The sequence below is a fragment of the Manis javanica genome, chromosome 11, assembly GCF_040802235.1.
Source record: "Manis javanica isolate MJ-LG chromosome 11, MJ_LKY, whole genome shotgun sequence".
NCBI lineage: Eukaryota > Metazoa > Chordata > Mammalia > Pholidota > Manidae > Manis > Manis javanica.
This window is the reverse complement of record NC_133166.1, coordinates 5,052,587-5,071,882: the sequence shown is the minus strand read 5'-3', so window position 1 is coordinate 5,071,882 and position 19,296 is coordinate 5,052,587. Positions and strand designations below refer to the sequence as shown.

General features: G+C 33.5%; 1 protein-coding gene across 7 annotated transcripts in view; it reads right to left on the bottom strand.

Moving 5' to 3' along the window:
* Window positions 1–19,296, bottom strand: part of SLC36A4 (solute carrier family 36 member 4) — a 66,668-nt gene that overhangs the window by 30,848 nt on the left and 16,524 nt on the right. For 5 of the 7 annotated variants that reach the window (XM_073215893.1, XM_073215897.1, XM_073215896.1 and 2 more), the window contains exons 2-9: window positions 15,858–15,981; window positions 14,630–14,720; window positions 13,016–13,104; window positions 11,865–11,960; window positions 8,861–8,945; window positions 3,813–4,040; window positions 2,090–2,134; window positions 1,744–1,842 (exon numbers count right to left, since the gene is read on the bottom strand). In XM_073215893.1, the coding sequence (XP_073071994.1) occupies window positions 1,744–1,842; window positions 2,090–2,134; window positions 3,813–4,040; window positions 8,861–8,945; window positions 11,865–11,960; window positions 13,016–13,104; window positions 14,630–14,720; window positions 15,858–15,981 (857 nt within the window). The remainder of the gene's footprint in view (window positions 1–1,743; window positions 1,843–2,089; window positions 2,135–3,812; window positions 4,041–8,860; window positions 8,946–11,864; window positions 11,961–13,015; window positions 13,105–14,629; window positions 14,721–15,857; window positions 15,982–19,296) is intronic. The other 2 variants (XM_073215895.1, XM_073215892.1) reach the window with 1 other exon arrangement.

The window sequence follows — 19,296 nt, the reverse complement described above, 5'->3', positions numbered from 1 at the left end:
AGGCTTTACATTCAAGCTTTAATTCATTTTGAGTTAATTTTTGTGTATGGTGTAAGATAGTGGTCTGGTTTCATTCTTTTGCATGTGACTGTCCAGTTTCCCCAACACTATTTACTGAAAAGACCATACTTTCCCCATTGTATATTCTTGCCTTGTCACATACTAATTGACCATATACTCTTGGACTTATTTCTGGGCTCTCTAGTGTTTTGTTGATCTCTGTGTCTGTTTTTATGCCAAATACCAAACTGTTCTGTAGTTTGTACAGCTTTGTAGTATAGCTTGAAATGAGTGTGTGACATCTCCAGATTTGTTCTTCTTTCGTACTGTTGCTTTGGTTACTTGATTTTTGTTGCTCCATACAAATTTTAGGACTGTTCTGTATCTGTACGAATGCCATTGGAATTCTGGTAAGGATTACACTGAATCTGTATATTGCTTTGGGTAATATGAACATTCTAACAATATTTATTTTTCTAATCCATGAACATGGGGTATCTTTCCATCTATGTGTGTGGTTTTCAATTCATCAGTGTTTTAGTTTTTAGAATACAGGTCTCCCACCTCCTTGGTTAAATTTATTCGTAGGTATTTTACCCTTTATGATGCAATTATAAATGGGATTGTTTTCTTAATTTCTCTTTCTGATAGTCCATTGCTAGTTTATAGGAACACAATCAGTTTTTGTATACTTGCTTTGTACTCTGCAACTTTATTGAATTCATTTGTTAGTTCTAACAGTTTTTGGTGAAGTCTTTAAGATTATCTATATATATAATCATGTCTCTGCAAGTAATGACAGTTTTACTTCTTCATTTCCAATTTGGTTGCCTTTTATTTATTTTTTTTGCCTAATTGCTCTGGGTAGGATTTCTAATACTATGTGAAATAAAAGTGGTGAGCATGGGCATCTTTGTCTTGTTCCTAATCTTAGAGTTTAGAGCTTATTCCTGACCTGTCAACTTTTCACATTGCCTACAATATTAGCTGTGGACCTGTCATATATGGCCTTTATTATGTGTTGAGGTACATTAGCTCTATACCCATTTTGTTGGGCGTTTTTATCACAAATGGATGTTAAATTTTGTCAAATGCTTTTTCTGCATCTATTGAGATGATCCTATGACTTTTATCCTTCATTTTGTTAGTGTAGTGTATCATGTTGACTGGTTTGTGCATACTGAACCATCCTTGCATCTCTGGAATAAGTCCCACTTGATCATGGTATATGATCCTTTTAGTGTAATGGTGAGTTCAGTTTGCTAATATTTTATTGAAGATTTCTGCATCTATGTTCATCAAGGATACATCTGTCTGAATATAAACTGGGCTTGGTAGAATAGATGGAATAGAGATAAACAAAATTGGTCCTGAGTTAATGATTTTTGAAGTTGGTAATGCTAACATATGGTTATATGTTCACATATGTTATGGTTAATAATTCATTACACTATTCTCTAAATTTTGCTTAGGTTTGAAATTTTCCATAATAAAATGTTAAATTTTTCTTTTCTACTGTCCTCAATTTACAGATTAAGGAAAAAAGAATTAAGCAATGCATCTAAGATTAAACACTCGGTTGGTGGAAGAACTGAACTATAATTCAAGTTTATCATACCAAACTTCAAACTATGTCCTAGGAATAAAAAAAATAAGAAAAACATGCATTTTAAAGGTAACCTGACTACATAAATCTTTGTGTTGACTTAAGATTTTAAAACATAATAAAACATAAATTCTTACCACTCCTATGCCTTCAAAAGCAAATACAGCTGTACCAAAAAAGAGTGGGTATTTTTTCCAGCCAGCTACTATTGGAAGATTGTGGGGATCTGGCATATTCTGGAGAAAAAAGGGAAAAAATAAGTTACATTTTACTTACTTTAAATAATTTAAAATGAAAGAGCAAAATCATTCACTTCTGAGCTTTACAACATGAAGCAAATGTGTTATAAAAGTGAATAATTCTTTCAATAAATACTTTAAGCATCCTATGTTAAATGTAGCCAAGCTGTTAGGATTTCACTGCCAAAAGCAAGTGTTTTCCTCATGCCCACAAATTCTGTCCAAGCTAAATGCTTCTGATTACCTGTTTCAACCTGTAAGTCCCAGGCTGTTCACACTGGTGGGGCTCCTGCCACAGGAAATACACAAGTATACTCAACATCTGAGCTAAGAACCATATAATCAGTGATTAACCAGTGATAACGGTGTCCAACAAAATTCATTCTCCACTGTTTTCATTGCTCTTTTAGTCTCTAAGATACCTGGTTTCTGACTTCGGCTATCTTATAACTCTGTGTAGGTATTGGCTCTCTGGTACTCCTATGCCCCCCTCCTGATTCAGTGCTTTACTCTTTGAACTGACACTTGCCATTATCTTTATTATTTGTGCCTATGCCTTGACTCTGGCTTTAATTATGGTCCTGACTCTGGCTTTGTGTGTTCCAGCTCTCACTATCTGGTAACAAACAAACTGCACATCTGGCCCAAGGTCTCTGGCTCCACAATGTCTATTTCTTTTAGCTACCCCAAATCTAGTCCCTACTCTCTTCACCATCCTGCGTTATCTGTTTTACCTGATTGGAAGTAGAATTCAAGGCCAAGGAAAGGGGATGAACAAATAAACTGAAGTGTAAAAGCACATGGCTAATTTGGGGAGTAAAAGGTCTAGAACATCTGAAGCACAGGTAGATTTGTGTGATATAATGGTGATGTATGACTAAAAATACAAACTAGGGTCAGAATGAAAAGGTTGTTAAAGTGTTTGGCTCTTTTGACAACACTAAATTGTTATTCAAGGTTCACACTGTTCACTCTACCCAAGGAACCTCCTCTTCTGCTACACTAACTCTTACATGTTCAGATAAGGGGTCATGAACTCCCGAAAGCCTATGCAATCCTCTTCCTGCCTGTCCCCTTTTATTCTCATATACTAAAAGAAAGAATCTATAGATTTTGGAATTCAGAAAGAGGAAAATGAAACATAGACCCATCATAAGACAGTGTGTAATGAACTGCTAATAGAGACTTTAGAACAATTACTTAGGCAGCAATATATAAGATGGATTGGATCAGGAAAGAAAAGAACAGGGATTCTTGATCTTTTTTGAGTCACTGACCCCTTTGCAGGATGAAAGCTATATATAGCTGCTCAGTAAAAAAATGCATATATACATACATAAACACTCAATCTTGAAAACATTTTTAAAGGATTTGTAGATCCTTTGAATGCCATCAATAACTTCTTCTATGGGTTAAATGGGTTAAGAATCCCCAGTCAGTGGACAACGAAATCAGTTGCCGTTACTGCAAATTCAGATAAAGAGGCTACAGACTAGTGTAGTGGAAGTAGCCTGAAGTGCCGGCAGCAAATAAAGGTTCAAATGTGAAAGAGAATTATAAAATTACACCTATACTCCTATCTCTTATGACTGGCTCAAATCTTAAAGGGATAAACAAAACACTGAGTTCTTTGTTTCATGCTAGACAGTGTATTAAGGCATACTTCTAAATCTCATAGCAATTCTAATAAGGTGGTTACTAGTATCTTCTGAAGCAATGTTACAAACCCATAAGCATATTACCAAGGTTCTAAACCAGATCTGACTGCAAAGCCTATGCGTTCAATCTCTGTCACACACTTGCCTAACTAAGCAGTCTCCCTCAAAAGGAAACCAAACTCTACTGATTATGTCCTGTGTGTCACATATGAAGTAGGGGTCTTTAGATATCATTACTTTCACCTTCAAAGTAAACAAAAAATTTATTTACCAAGAAACACATGACAGTTAAAAACATGTTATACTTACCCTAACAACATATTGATAAATAATCACAAGACTGACAGCCATGGAAAGGTTGGCAAGGAACGAAAGCACAAACAGATTCTTCAGCTCACGAATGAAGACCAAGAGAATTATAAACGGAAGAAAGCAAAGCATATATATTCTTAGGTCAATACTTCTTCTCTCACATGGATTTGATGAATTGGTACTATTCAAAACAAACACTTTACTCTCCAGGAATCCTTCATGAACCTATACAGGATCACCAGAAGAACATGGAAGAGGGAGGGGGGAATCTTCCATCAACTCATAATCATAAAAGAGACATATAAAGAAAACTAGGTTCTATATACTCTATGATAAATTCCTTTAAAATATATAAAATATTTATAATTTTTCAAGATACTCCAGCTTCCAAGAAATATATGTATCAAATTTAAGAATAATTAAACTAGGATAATCTTTGCAAGATAAAATTCTTTTATCACACTGGGAAAGAAGGTTCACTATGATATATGATGCATTTACTAATTCATTTTGGAGCTTTGTGACTACGATGCTCATGACCTCTGTAAACACTTAATTTGCTTTTGGGAATAATCAAAGTGGAAGCATACTTGCCTAGAATGACTACTGGATGTTCTACTCCAGTTTATTTTCTTCAGGACAGTAAACAAGCTCTTAAGTACCTCTTAGAAATATACAGTAGTCAAATAACATTTAGAAATCACAGCCTAACTTTAAAACTGTTTTAAAAGGAAATTGTTTATAAATTATCATCACTATTAATAAATATTTATCAAAAATTCACTAAATTCATGCATGGCTATATGCTAGACAGTAGATAAAATTTTTGCTAGAGCAAAGCACTTCTACAAGTTAGATCAACTTTCCCTTAAAATCTATTCAGCCACTTCTATAAACCAATATTCAGTTTCAAAAGAGGTACAATGATTTATAGGCCCCATTTATTTAAAAATGGCTATGATTCAATTAATCATATAAACTAACTTATGAAAATAGAAATGAAATTACAGATAAAAGATTTTAAAACAATCTTAAAAACAGCGGAGGCAGATCATACTATAATCTAAATAGTAGTGAAAATCCAAACATAATACCCTCCTTTGAACACAATGACTTATCAAGACTCTGGATACCTACCTACATTTTTAAGAACCAGAACCTATAGTGATAATAGTGAACATTTTCTGAATACTTTCTATGTGTCAGGTACTGAACTAAATACTTTATATACAACATCTCATTTAATCGTCAAACAAGTGTGTGAGGTGGGTGACAGTATTAATTTCAACTTATAGTTGAGGAAACAGGTTTAGGGAGCATAAAACTTACATAATATGAAGCCATTAAGTGGTACTTCTGGGATTCAAGTCCAGGCCTAAGACTCTGGAGTCTTGCTTTTGTCAGCAATATATTAACCTGACCAAAATACTGCAATACTGCAAGGGGGGCCCTGCCCAGAGCCATCTGGCCTCCATTTTGACATCTCTCCTCAAATAAAGTATTAAGAGGCTAACAAGTCAGAAGTTTAAAACAAAAATCTGATATGATTAACAATCCAAGTGTTTAATTTAATTTCACTCTTACAGTTCATAATATGCAATATTTAGTGTCACTACAAAGGTACTCATCATCTTAAACCATAGGGAACATATCTACTAGTTTTAAGTAATACAGACAATTTATAACTCTTCTGAACTAACAAACTCTCAGGTTGCACCAAGCACCCTTTAAGAAGTGCACAGATCACATTTATCTTGTAATTGGCCATCAAAACTTTGTATATTATTTTCTATAATTTGAAATAGAAGCAAAATTGGTCATTTACATTACTTGGCCTTTAAGAACATATTTTGTTTGTTAATTCAATTTTCTCAGTAACCAAATGAGTTATAGCCAAATATCTCTATATCAAAGAAGTACCTCAAATAATTAGATTAGATAATGATTACAATTAAACTCTAACAAGGATAGCTGCAAGGGAAAAGCAGTTACATAACCTATTTTAAAAAGGGCTGTTTGAATTGTTAGGTGCTTGGGACTATGAAATTAATTCTACCACAAAACTTTCATAATAATTTGGTATTCCTTGGCAGAAAAAGTTATAAAAATTATCAGGATTAAAAAATAAAATAAAAATGTAAATACATACCCAGAGCAAGATTCAGGTAAACATTAGAGTCCTTTGGTGCCCTCTAGAGACAGAGATTGGCTATCTAATAGGACTTCCTATGATCTCACATGTTTACCAAAATGCAAAACACTGAAATAAATATTATAAAATAAAATTACTAAATTCAGTTGTTTCCAATTAGTGCCAAAATTTACTAAATCCACTATTTATTAACTTTTCAATGATTCAGTAATTTAATGGCTGAAATTCTGAAGGCAGGTTATGTTCTTCATCAAAGCTAAAAATGCAGAAGTAAAGCTATAAAATCCTACATTAATACACTGCTTTACATTTTACAAAGGCTTCCACATCCTTTTGTCAGCTCGGTCTCACAAGAAGTTTAGGAGTCACAAGGAGAGATTTTGTTGCTACTCCCATTTTACAATAAGGAAACTGAGGCCTGACCAGGGATAAGGGCGTGTCGGCCAATATGCGAGTTAAAATGCACAGCACAGGGATTTGAATTCAGATCTTCTGACTCTAAAGTCCATGGTCTTTGGTTTCACTACATGTTTTTTCTCTTAATGTAATATTCCTTCCCTACTCTTCATCCTCATATACACTATTTTATCTGTCTGAACTTTATTCTAGAGTATCTTTGAGTAACAATAGAGAAGGGCTAATATAACCACAATCACCGGAAGCACTATGGTTCTCTTCCCCCTGTCACCTGTCCATAGTGACTTAATGGGACCAAGAACAGCCATGTGGCAGCTACAGAGCAGCAGTTCCCATCACACATCTACATGGGAACTAAACCCTTAAGTTGTTGATTTGATGAAATGTTGCACCTTCAATTTCATACTGTAACAGTAGCAGCAACAGTAAGGTGTTATCAACTAGTGTGTCTATTATTGGAGACTGCTATCAAAATGCAAGGTGCACCTCTGTACAGAGACTGCAATCTCTGGTGATGCTTTTCAGTGACCATCTGTCTGCCCTGTTGAGGGGATGTGTTCATTGTTACTTTCAATTTTTATCAAGTGCAACTGAATGTTTTTTTTTCCATGTTACTTATGCCTCAAAAGGACTTTCATCTTTCCTTCTACAGCAGGCAGTCCCCTTACCTCCCAGAGAGTTACTTTTTCTATGTGGTCTTCTTAAGATATGTACCAATGAGTTATATTCTTCCACTTAACTTTGGAATCAACTGATAATATTTCATAGGAGACAGTCACCAGTACTAAGGTCACAGGCATTTATTTTATGTACTTTATATGTCATACATACCAACGCACCCTACACACTATGTTATACATACACACACAACCAAAATCATACAATATCCTGTCAAATGTCCTGCCAGTGGTGATGATAATACACTGGGTGGCAGCTGTGTCAGACACCTAGATTTCAGCCTAATTCACATGACTTAGGGCACATTATCCATGCTTTGGAGACTCACTTTACTCTTCATAAAATGCATATAGTATTCACATTACAGAGTAGTTAATAAAGATTGTGATATGCCACAGCTTATAAATAAGATTATAAGGCATTATTATTAGCATTATTCATAAATTCAAATTGAGCTTGTAGGTAGGTAGCTCTCTAAGAGGTAGTAGAGAAGATACAGTACTGCTATGTTGCACAATCCTAGAATGGTATGATTTCCATCATAGTCTATATAACTGACTGGTACAATGGTATGTCTTATCAGTTATTGTCAATAAATAGCCTCTAAATTGAGTTAGTAGTCCTAAGAATAAGCAACTTGTGGAATTAAATACTTGTAAAATCAAGAGCACTTCATGTACAAGTAATGCTAATGAAGAGCATCAACTCCTTATTCATAAAAGAGAGATCGATCCAATGAGCCTTTCCAACATTAAAAACCTAAGCTGGTGACTTTAGTAAACTGTGGCCCACAGACCAAATCCAGCCTGCCACCTACTTCTGCAAAGAAGATTTTATTGGAATACAGCCACATCTATTTGTTTCTATATTGTCATCTATGGCTAAGTTGAGACAGAGACCACTGAGCTGAAAAACTGAAAATACTTGTTATCTGGACCTTTTCAATAAAGTTTGCCAATTCTTGGTCTAAACAGAAAATGAAGCATACTTTATACTTAGAAAAGTGAGTTAAATATATCCATCCATACACAGGTTTTTCAGAAAGAGTATTGCATTAAAATACCTGCAATGCAAGTACTATATATTACTAAACATAATGCTTACTATTGCACCATGCACATGTGGATAATTAATAACATTAATGATTAAAATAATGATTAAAAAAGAACAGCAGGTAATGTACGAATAATAAAGGCAAACTACTAGTAAAAACACATAAAGAAATGTGCTTCATTTTTGTTTTGGTAGGGGAGCTTTTTTTATTTCAGTGCTTTGCATGTTTGTTCAAATTGGCAGCCAGTCTCTACAAAGACTGCAAATCACTACCTACACTAAAGCAAATCTTTGTAATAGGAAGAGAATCAGGGAACGACGTACACTTCTGAACATAGTATCTTCGTAGACAATGGCAATAATTACTGGATTTTTGTAATGCCCACTTTTTTACTTCATTTTTTAGTTGCTGGCTAAAGTTTTATCATTGTGAAGAGTATGCTCCCACATCTCCTGTGTATGTGTTTTAGATCTAAATTTCAAGTAGCTAAGAATCAGTCAATTATGCCCTGTTCTGATCTGAAAGAACAGGCATTACTGAAATAATGGCAAGAAAAGCAAAATCAATTATAACAGTAAAAATCCAACTCATAAAAAAAGAAAACTGAAGGAAAATCTGCAAAGGAACATGACTTATGAAAGGAACACATTTTCATATTCAACCATGGCTTATTTAGAGGACATGTGATGCTATAATGATGGCACTGGAAGAAAATGATTTCAGTAAGAGAACAAAAATACTTACTTGTTTCACATTTTCAGCTAAGAAAACAATATAAACACTACAGAATCCCAGCTGTGTTATCACCAGAAAAAAGTCAACCACATTTCTGAAAGAGATATCCACAAATAAATAAGAGCATCTTAAATGTTAATATAATTTTCCTCTCATTAATTATTTTAAAACATTTTATAGTAGCATGCAGTCTTTTTACTTCTTTAAAATAAGAAATAAACTTAAAATATTTATTTTCTACAAAAATCATACATTTATGGTCGGTATCTAACTAGAATTATTATTGAACAAAAAGTTGTTGCATTAAGTTAAAAGACTAAAATTTTCTTAACATTTATTCCTGTTTTAAGAGTATCTGCTTATACATCAGAACAAAAAGGCATCCTACAGTATGGGAGAATATATTTGTAAATGACATATCCGACAAGGGGTCAACATCCAAAATATATAAAGAACTCATACGTCTCAACAACTAAAAAGCAAATAACCGGATTACAAAATGGGCGGAGGATCTGAAGAGACAATTCTCCAAAGAAGAAATTCAGATGGCCAACAGACACATGAAAAGATGCTCCACATCACTAATCATCAGGGAAATGCAAATTAAAAGCACAATGAGATATCACCTCACACCAGTTAGGATGGCCAACACAGAAAAGACTAAGAACAACAAATGCTGCTGAGGATGCGGAGAAAGGGGAACCCTCCTACACTGCTGGTGGGAATCTAAGCTAGTTCAACCATTGTGGAAAGCAATATGGAGGTTCCTTAAAAAACTAAAAATAGAAACACCATTTGACCCGGGAATCCCACTCCTAGGAATTTACCCAAAGATTGTCAGATTCAAAAAGACATATACACCTCTATGTTTACCACAGCACTATTTACAATAGCCAAGATACGGAAGCAACTTAAGTGTCCATCAGTAGATGAATGTATAAAGAAGATGTGGTACATATACACAATGGAATACTATTCAGTCATAAGAAAGAAACAAATCCTACCATTTGCAACAACATGGATGGAGCTAGAGGGTATTATGCTCAGTGAAATAAGCCAGGCAGAGAAAGACAAGTACCAAATGATTTCAGTCATTTGAGGAGTATAACAACAAAGCAAAACTGAAGGAACAAAACAGCAACAGACTCACAGACTCCAAGAAGGGACTAGTGGTTATCAAAGGGGAGGGGTGTGGGAGGGTGGGTAGGGAGGGAGGGAGAAGAGGATTGGGGGGTATTATGTTTAGTACACATGGTATGGGGGGGTCACAGGAAGACAGTGTAGCATAGAGAAGGCAAATAGTGAATCTGTGGCATCTTACTACACTGATGGACAGTGACTACAATGGGGTATGGGTGGGAACTAGATAATATGGGTGAATGTAGTAAGCACATTGTTTTTCATGTGAAACATTCATAAGAGTGTATATCAATAATACCTTAATAAAAACAAGACTATCTGCTTATAAAATTTCATGAAAACATTTCAGCCTTTTGATGAATCCTGTATCTCCCACTTCTCAAAATCTTTTTCTGATCAACACAGTGTATCTTCCAGCCCTCCCAGCTGCATGTCATTTGCAAACATGATGAGCATGTTCTCTACTATCCAAATCACTAATAAGAATACGGAATGGGAGAGGACGGGGGGGCGGTATATGGCCCTAAATCATACCCCCAGTGACTTCTCCAGCAGATTAGACCTGTTCTTGCTTTTTAATGAGATACTCAGCAAATTCCACATACAGAAAATAGTATATGGGACTGTGGAAGAGATACCACCAGTCAAATCAGCATTGTTTTGGTATGGTGGCTAATCAAGTTACAAATTTGCTTGCATGTTATTAGTATACAGCCCAAACTTCTCTATTTTGTTCTGGTCACAGTGAGTGACTACAGTAGCATACATTTACTAATTCATTATAGTCTCATGTTTGACCACCAATGTCAAGCTGTCAATCTAGTCTACAAATCTATAGACCCTCCTTCTCCCATGTGATACTGGAAGAACCCTTGCCTATCTCCATTCTTTCCTAACTCTATAGTTCTCCATGGTTCTTCAGGATCTCATTTGTAAGCAAGCTTGGTACCCAGAAATAATTCAAGTTTCTTCTCTCTGATGAATTACACTAAAGTATTTCCTCAAATATCTCTTGATCCACCTTTGACTTGAGGATTCTACCAACAATCACTCCAGCCACTTCTATCTGAAAGCTACTCCTTGATAGAAAAAAAAGCAAAGCTGCCTCTATGCTGGGGCAAAAGAAAGAAGACAGGTTCTGGGGGCAAATCCCTAGGGCACTAGGCTATGTTTTCTTCCGTCCCCTACTCAGCATTATCAGGAACTCTGAGCAGTTCATTAATAAATCTGATTTCCCAAAAATCCCCAGCAAGGCCATATTTAACCATGAACTACTCTACTACGACTGTTGTCTTCTTTTAATTTCTACTGTACTTACCATTTGTACCATAGCCAGCACTCTGTTGATTGCCTATGCTTATTTTTCCCATTCTGTATTCATGACTTTAATTATCCAAGTCCATGTCCAACAGTGATAAAGTTATGTTTAAACAATGTGATAACCAAATAATATTATGCTGAAATACATACTTCAGATATTTTATGAGCATGTAAACACTGCAATTTTATTTGAAATGAGATTATAGCATTTTTTTTTTCTGTACTTAAGAAAAATTATTGAACACACTTATGTTGTAGGTTAGCCAGGTGCTTTATAAGTATCATTTTATTTAAACTACTATAATAATCCTGTTAAGAAACTATTATTATGAACTCATTTAGCAGTGAGAAAACTAAAACATAATGATAAATTTGACACAGGTCATAAAATTGAAAAATGGTAGAGTTGAGATCTGAACCCAAGTCTGTCAACCTCTAAACATTGTTTATTCCCCCAACTTTATCATACTTCTATTCACATACCTTGTAAGATTAAAATACTTAAAAGTTAATATGATTTTGATAACATATATATAACACAGCAACTACTTACCGCCCCCATGCTGCTTGCTTCTGAAGACAACTCCAAGGGCTTACTTCCATAGCAAAACTCACAGTGTCACTATAACCTAATGTCGACTTTTTAAACCTGTAATTTAATGACATACATGCTTATGAAAAAGAAAAACTTTAAGTTGTTTCATAAATCCATGCCTTGAAAAGAACATAAAATAAATGGGAATTAATGAAGGGTTATGCACTAACAGGAATTTCTCCTAAAGTATGTCTCATGAAATTTAAAAATTTCCTATCTGTCCTTTTACCAGTATATTAGTTTTTATTCTACTTTTAAAGTTTATATATTTGTAGAATTCATATAATACCATATTTGTGCACAACTGATTTAAATATTTCAATCACCAAAAAACATCAATTACATTGTTCAGGCCTAAATTATTCCATGTGAGAATACATTATTTAATACAACTGTACAGAGCTTTACAATACATTTTCACATAAACTATGTTATTTAATTCTTAAAATAGGTCCATGAGATAGTTATTATCTATCTTCTCTCTCCCACTTTTTTTTTCAAGTATATTGTTTAAATATCATAAATAACTTGCCCAAAGTTTTAAGAACATTTAACAACAAGAGAGTTAAGACTGGAAGATTAGTTTGCTAGAATAGACAATATTTAATTAATAAAAAGTTTGGTCCATTGTCCAACAGAAGCACCTTAAATACAAAAATAAAGAAACAAGAATATTATTTTATTTACTATCTACCAATCTACATATCAGCAAAGAGCACCAAAGCATTATACCCAAAACTAGTTACTTATGAACAGAAGACCATTAAGCTATAATTAAAGGTAGTGCTGCCTCCATTTCCTCCATACAGCTTTTCCAATTTTAAAAATTTACACTAAATACAAGACACAATTCTATTTAACTTATCAGGCTGTTTTAAAAGAAGTAAATATATCCTGCCTAGATTTCAATCATATGAAATACTGCCTTTTCCCATATTTATGATCTTAGACTTGTCTATGTAAGAGATTACAGGAAATTTAACTGCAAATTATTTTTTATTTTTGTTATATTTGCTGGTTGCAAAGCACAGTAGAAATATAAAACTCTGATGCTCTGAACAACATTTGCTTTACAATAAATTAAATAGACTTAACAAATCCACATTTACCTCTGACATAGAAAGTGACTGCAACGTACCAAAATGTGCATACAGTGAACAGAAATAATTCCTATAAATACAAGGCTGATGGGTCCAAGCTGTGAGAAAAAAAAAATTATAAGGTTTAAATATTTAAGTTCAACAAAAATTAACTTTCCTTATAATCAATGAGACAACAGACTACTCATTTACAGCAAATAAATATTTGTTGGACAAAATGATTAAATAGTCATTTATATAAGGGAAAACTAATAAACAATACAGAGAGGATATCAGTAATACAGTAGTCTCCCTTTATCTATGGGGGATACATTCCAAGTTATGTGAATATGGTTCTCTCTCTCTCTCTCAAAATATCTTATTGTATTTTATCACCCTTCTTTTTGTGATGATGTGAGATGGTAAAATGTCTACATGATGAGATGAAGGGAGGTGAGTGACATAGACACTGTGATGTAGCACTGTGCCACTATATGCTGACCTTCTGACAATAGGTCAGAAGGAGGATCAGCTGCTTCCAGACCACGGGTGACCGCGGGTAAGTGAAGACACAGAAGGTGAAACCATAGATAAAGAGGGAACTACTGTACCTAAGACAGCCACATATGATTCCATCTTATCAAGTTGGCTATTCAAACCTATGAATATAGAGTAGAGACATGCAACAAAGTAGGATAGAATACAACATCATATTTAACATTAGATGGCAAGTCTATGATAATCAGTGTCCCACCATTATAATTATATCCAACTCTGAATCATTATCTAATGACTAAAAAGTAATACATATATCAATCTGGGATTGTGGGCAACCCCAGTCAATTCTATAGACTGCTTTTTGAGCACTTATGATGTCTGAGGAACTGTGCCAAGAAAATAATTATTTAAAAAAATGATACACAAGAAATTAGAAGTATTTACTTACTAAAATTGAAGTGACACCTGGACTATTAACATACAGACAAAATATTGCCAAAGTTTATACTTTTATAATCAGAAATTTTTAAGCTCCTCGAAATTAGGGTGGACAAAGTCAAGATGCAGAAGAACGATGATAGTTAAAACTGTTCTTTAGAAAACTGGACAGTTAAAAAACAGTTAAATATTATTTCATTACTTTCTAAGTGAATTCTTCCCATCAAGATTCTCCATAATTACAATTGGCTGTAGCAATACTTTGAGTACTTGTTTTCAAAAGATAATTATTCCTTTTCTTAACTATTTTTCTTTGAATCTGAAAACGATATATTTATTCTGAATCTAAAACACTATGAAATTTCATCAATACAAATAATTTGCTCTATAAATATATTTATCTGAGCACATTGCTTAAATCCCTGAAAATCTAACAGAATAGTAAGATATAACCATACCTGGCAAAATCAAATACTGTTTTAGCATCTTCTATCAATTATAATAAGTAATTCAGTAGAAACGAAAAGAGTAATTCTCATTTTTTGTTAGATACTACCATCATAGTTCATGTAATTTTATCAATACAGTAGCTAAGGGATTATCTAGTTTTTATATTTGAGTAGGCTAGGTTATATTTGACTAGGCTGGATGTTAACTTGTGGCAAATTTTGCTGTAAATTAAGACTGAAAAGCTAAGATAGGTCTTACCACTATGCCTGCATTTTTTATTGCCAATGGAAGTCCTAACAGGCCAGTTCCGATATTTCCTTTCAGAAGATGCATAAGAGTTTGTACAAATCTGAAAAGTAAACATTGTAACATTTAAACATTTTAGAACAAGAGCTATTAAAATCACAACATCATGGTTTTTAGCATTAGATGGGAAATGAAAATTAATCCAGGCAAGAAATCAAACAACATTTCCATTCAACTTCTAGTTGAAGTCATATTTGGCTCAAGTCCTAACTTTGCCACTTAAAAGTGGAATACAGAGGGTTATTATGGAGATTAAATGAGATATTTAAAGTACTTTTGTATACATTAAGGTAATAAAAACAGTAATTTTCTAATACAATTTTTTGCCACTATGATATTCAGAACAATGTTGAAGATTATATATGGCTAGGCTGGTAAGACAGAGAAATTTACTGACACTGTCTATGTAATCAGGGTATTAAACATTTTATCTTTGGTTATCAACTTAAGTGGAAGTTAATAAAAAGAAAAAACATACAAGTTTTAAAATATGCATATCATCAGGTAAGATAAATACCAATTAACTGAGGTACCATGAACTCCCTAAGGAATTTCACCTAAGAAAAGTTTCCAACAGGCATTCTCAGAAGTTTCAACCAAAAAAATAATCTAGGAAGAACAGCAGAAATTCTAAATTTATAAAATGCAAATTCTTGCCTAAAAATTTTTTTAGTTTATACTATTCTTTTCTGATCAATTAAAATGTTATTTGCTTAATCAATAAATTACTATTAGAATAAGAACTTAGTAAAACCTATAAGTGATGACAAAATAACAAAAAAGGTTTAAAAAAAAGTCACACTGCTTTCCTACTGCCAGGACCTTGTTTCATACCATTCACTCAGCATAAAGAAATATTTACTACCTCCCACAATCTCCTAACCATTTCAGAAGCTACTTCTCTTAAAATTTCCATTCCTCTCAATCAGATCTCCCTTCTTCCAAGGTCCTTAGCATTTGATATATATCATCATTCTAGTAACAACTCCTATATACTGCTCTGCAATTTAGATGTATTTCTTCTTTCCTAAATTGACTACAAACACCTTGAGGGTCGGGACTATGTCTTTTTCATCTGCGTGTCTTCTGTAGTACCTAGTAAAGTGCCTTGCCTGTAAAAGATGATTACAAACACACACTGAATGAACAGAAAAGGAGACTTATAAACCTTAACACTTACGAAATACCCTCTTGATCATCAAGCTGGTAATGCTTCTGAACAGGCAGGAGTTCTTGCTCATGTTCTTCGTCTGATGTCCCTTCAAAATTCTGTTCATTTATTAAGGGCCTCATTACATCCATATCTTTAAAAAGAAAAACAAAGTACTTTACTTTTCATTTTTAAAATTAGGTTAAAGCTGGCATAAATAAATTTTTGAAAAGTAGAGCATATCACTTGTATTCATGTTTACTATTTCCACCCTAAGTTAATTCACATTAATACCCTGAGTTTTAATATATTTAAAAGAAGCACTAGACTTATTTGCTGACTATTTTGTTTGGACTAAGCACTTCAAAGTAAAAAGCTCAAGTATTCAAAACTTTTTTCCACCTTTGTGTACCTGAGGTTTATAGCAAATGATCATTGAAGAAAGGGATGAAAAGTATAAACAATCAAATAAATTTTCATTTCTTGTTACCTTCAAAACATACCATACACATAAATAGCAATCATATTTTTAAGTACTTAAAAAATTATAAAGCCACCATAATCTTTAAAATTGTAGTTTCAAAATTTGCTCTTGTATCTATTTAGAATGATTTTGCGCCTTTTAGGGAGAGAGATGTTTAGTCATCATTGCCTGTCTTGTAAAATTTACTAAATTCAAATATATTGAGATGACTGATATGCATTAGTGAGGTCTAAAGTACAGGTGATTTTAAAGAAATGAAAATTTGTTCCACTCCAATACATACAATAAACCTATAGAACAGGGAACTGGAGTACCCTACATGACCTAGTTGAGAATGACTGACTGACATACAACTTTTTTAAACTTTTTTGGGAAAATTATTATTTTGGAATAATTTGGAAAAAAAATTTATTTTGGAATTATTCTAGAATAATTGATTTTTAAATCTATATTCCATATTCTAATTTCATCAATTGTACACATAAAGCACAATTTTTTTCAGCACAGGATCATGTATTACACATTTAGTTTAATTACTCTACTGGTTACCTTTGTCATTGTATCTTTTATGATACCCTTAACCCTCTTTATTTTCCTTCGTTAATCTCCTACCATCTTGTTTGTCAGTTTTAAATGGTATCCTTTGACATCCATCTATTTCTTCTATAACAATGAAGGGTCTTATTTTACTTTTACCTTTCTCTTATTCTCATTTTTTAGTTGCATTCTTTCTACTCTGGCAATATTTATGATGCTTTAGATACTGTTATTCCAGTCATGTCCCCACCTACATCTTAAACTTATACCAACAATCAGTATATTAAATGCTTGCTATCAGTCCTCTGCCAAAGCTTCCCCAATCACCCGTTCATTAGAAGTTGTTGATTATCTTGTTGGATGTGCATCAGAATGATCTGTAGGGTTTGGTGAAACACAAACTGATGTATTCCACCCCACTTCTGACTCAGCAAGTCAGTGGTGGGCCTGAGAATATGCATTCCTAACAAGTTCCCAGGTATTCTGATGTTGTGGGTCTGGGGACACACTTTAAGAACCGCTGCTCTAGGAGATTCCTCAAGAAGGGCTCCTGAGCACAGTATTCCCTGAGTTTTTCCATGTTTTGAACTGTTCTTCTATAGCCTTTACATCCTTGGCTCACACTTTTTATCGTTGAGTTTCTTCAAAATGCTGTTCCACTTGTCTTGTTTCGTATGCTATTTTTGAGAAGTTTGATGCCAGACTAATTTTCTCAACCATTATGTATTTTGTTCTTTTGCTTGAGGTTCTGGGAATTTTTGTCGTTAAGTCTAATGGTTTTGCTATGATATATCTTGGGGTCAAGCACGCTGAGTCAATTTTCCCAGGGATATAGTGGGCCTGATATGTAGATTTAGGCTTTCTCTTATTTCTGGAAAATTTTCTTGGATCATAGCTTTAAATATTTGTTTAGTTCAAATATTTTGCTTTTCTCCTTTAGAGATTTCAATTACATGTTGAATTTTCTTTGCCTGTCCTCCATTTCAACCACATTCTCTGTGACCCTTTTGATGTCTTTACTTCATTTAAATTCCTCTTTAAAAGAAATTCACTGACTCTATTAAATTTAGTTGCAATATATTCTCCCTTAGATACATTGCAATTTATTCTTTATGTATGATTTTTCCTATTGCTAGACACTTAATGGACAGGGACCCTAATTTGAGAGTATTCCTTTCTGCCAGCACCGTGAAGTTCAGTTTATTTAATGGATGATGTGAGTTAATTAGGAGTGACAGGGAGTAATTAGTATGTCTCCTGTTTCTCTTTCACTTCCACAGGATCTCCAATTTCCCGTTATACTTCCTTCTTTCTCCTCACTCCCAGGTATCTGAAGGACACCTCTACTGCTCTTTTTATCTCCTCCTCCAGAGCAATGTTTTGTCAAGGCTGCCCCCTCTATTCCTTGTCTCTTGATAAAGTTAAATGAATAATTTCATGAATGGATTTGTGCTCCTTGTTGAATTAACAGATATTTTGGGAGCATATATGGGGACATTAGGATTTAGGCAGCCACCTTTATCCCAGTGCTAACTGGGACTCAGCACAACAGTTTCCCATAAAAGTAAAGTTATACTTTATTATTAGATATATTAGTCTTCTAACATATTCTGAAATTAGGAAATACATCAGCTTTGTTCTTCATTTTCAAGATTGTTCTGGTTATTTGGGGTCATTTGTAATTAAGACAGTATGATATTGGCATAAAGAGAGACACAGAAACCAATAGAACAGAGAGTTCAGAAATAAATCTATGTACATATGGTCAACTAATCTGCAAAGAGGATGCCAAGAATACATAATGGGAAAAAGACAGTCTCTTCAACAAATGGTGCTGGGAAAATCGAATATCCACATGCAAAAGAAGGAAATTAGATTTTTTTCTTATACTATACACAAAAATCAATTAAAAATGTATTAAAAACTTAAATGTAAAACTTGGAACTCTAAAACTTCTGTAATAAAACATATGTGGAAAGCTTCACATATTGGTTTTGGCAATAATTTCACAGATATGACCCCAAAAACATAGGGAACAAAAGCAAAATTAGACAAGTGGGACTACATTAAACTAAAGAGCTCCTGCATAGTAAAGGAAACATCAATAGAGTGAAAAGGCAACCTACAGAATGTGAGAAAATATCTACAAATCATATATCTGACAAGTGGTTAATTTCTAAAATATAAAATATTAACTCAAAGCTTAATTTTAATAGCATCAGAAAATTTATTTTTAATATTTTTTAGGTAAACCTGAAAATCTGGAATTGTTAAAATTATCTAAAAATACTAGTCCTATAATTTGCAGAATCAAGTTTTTAAAATAGTATTACAATGTGCACTCAAATTCCCAAGTAACAGTTTAGTCCTCAATTACTCGTAATAAATTTATATTGTGTAGCAATTGTCTTATTTAATTTGTTCAAGACCTTTTTCTTAGTTCTTAAA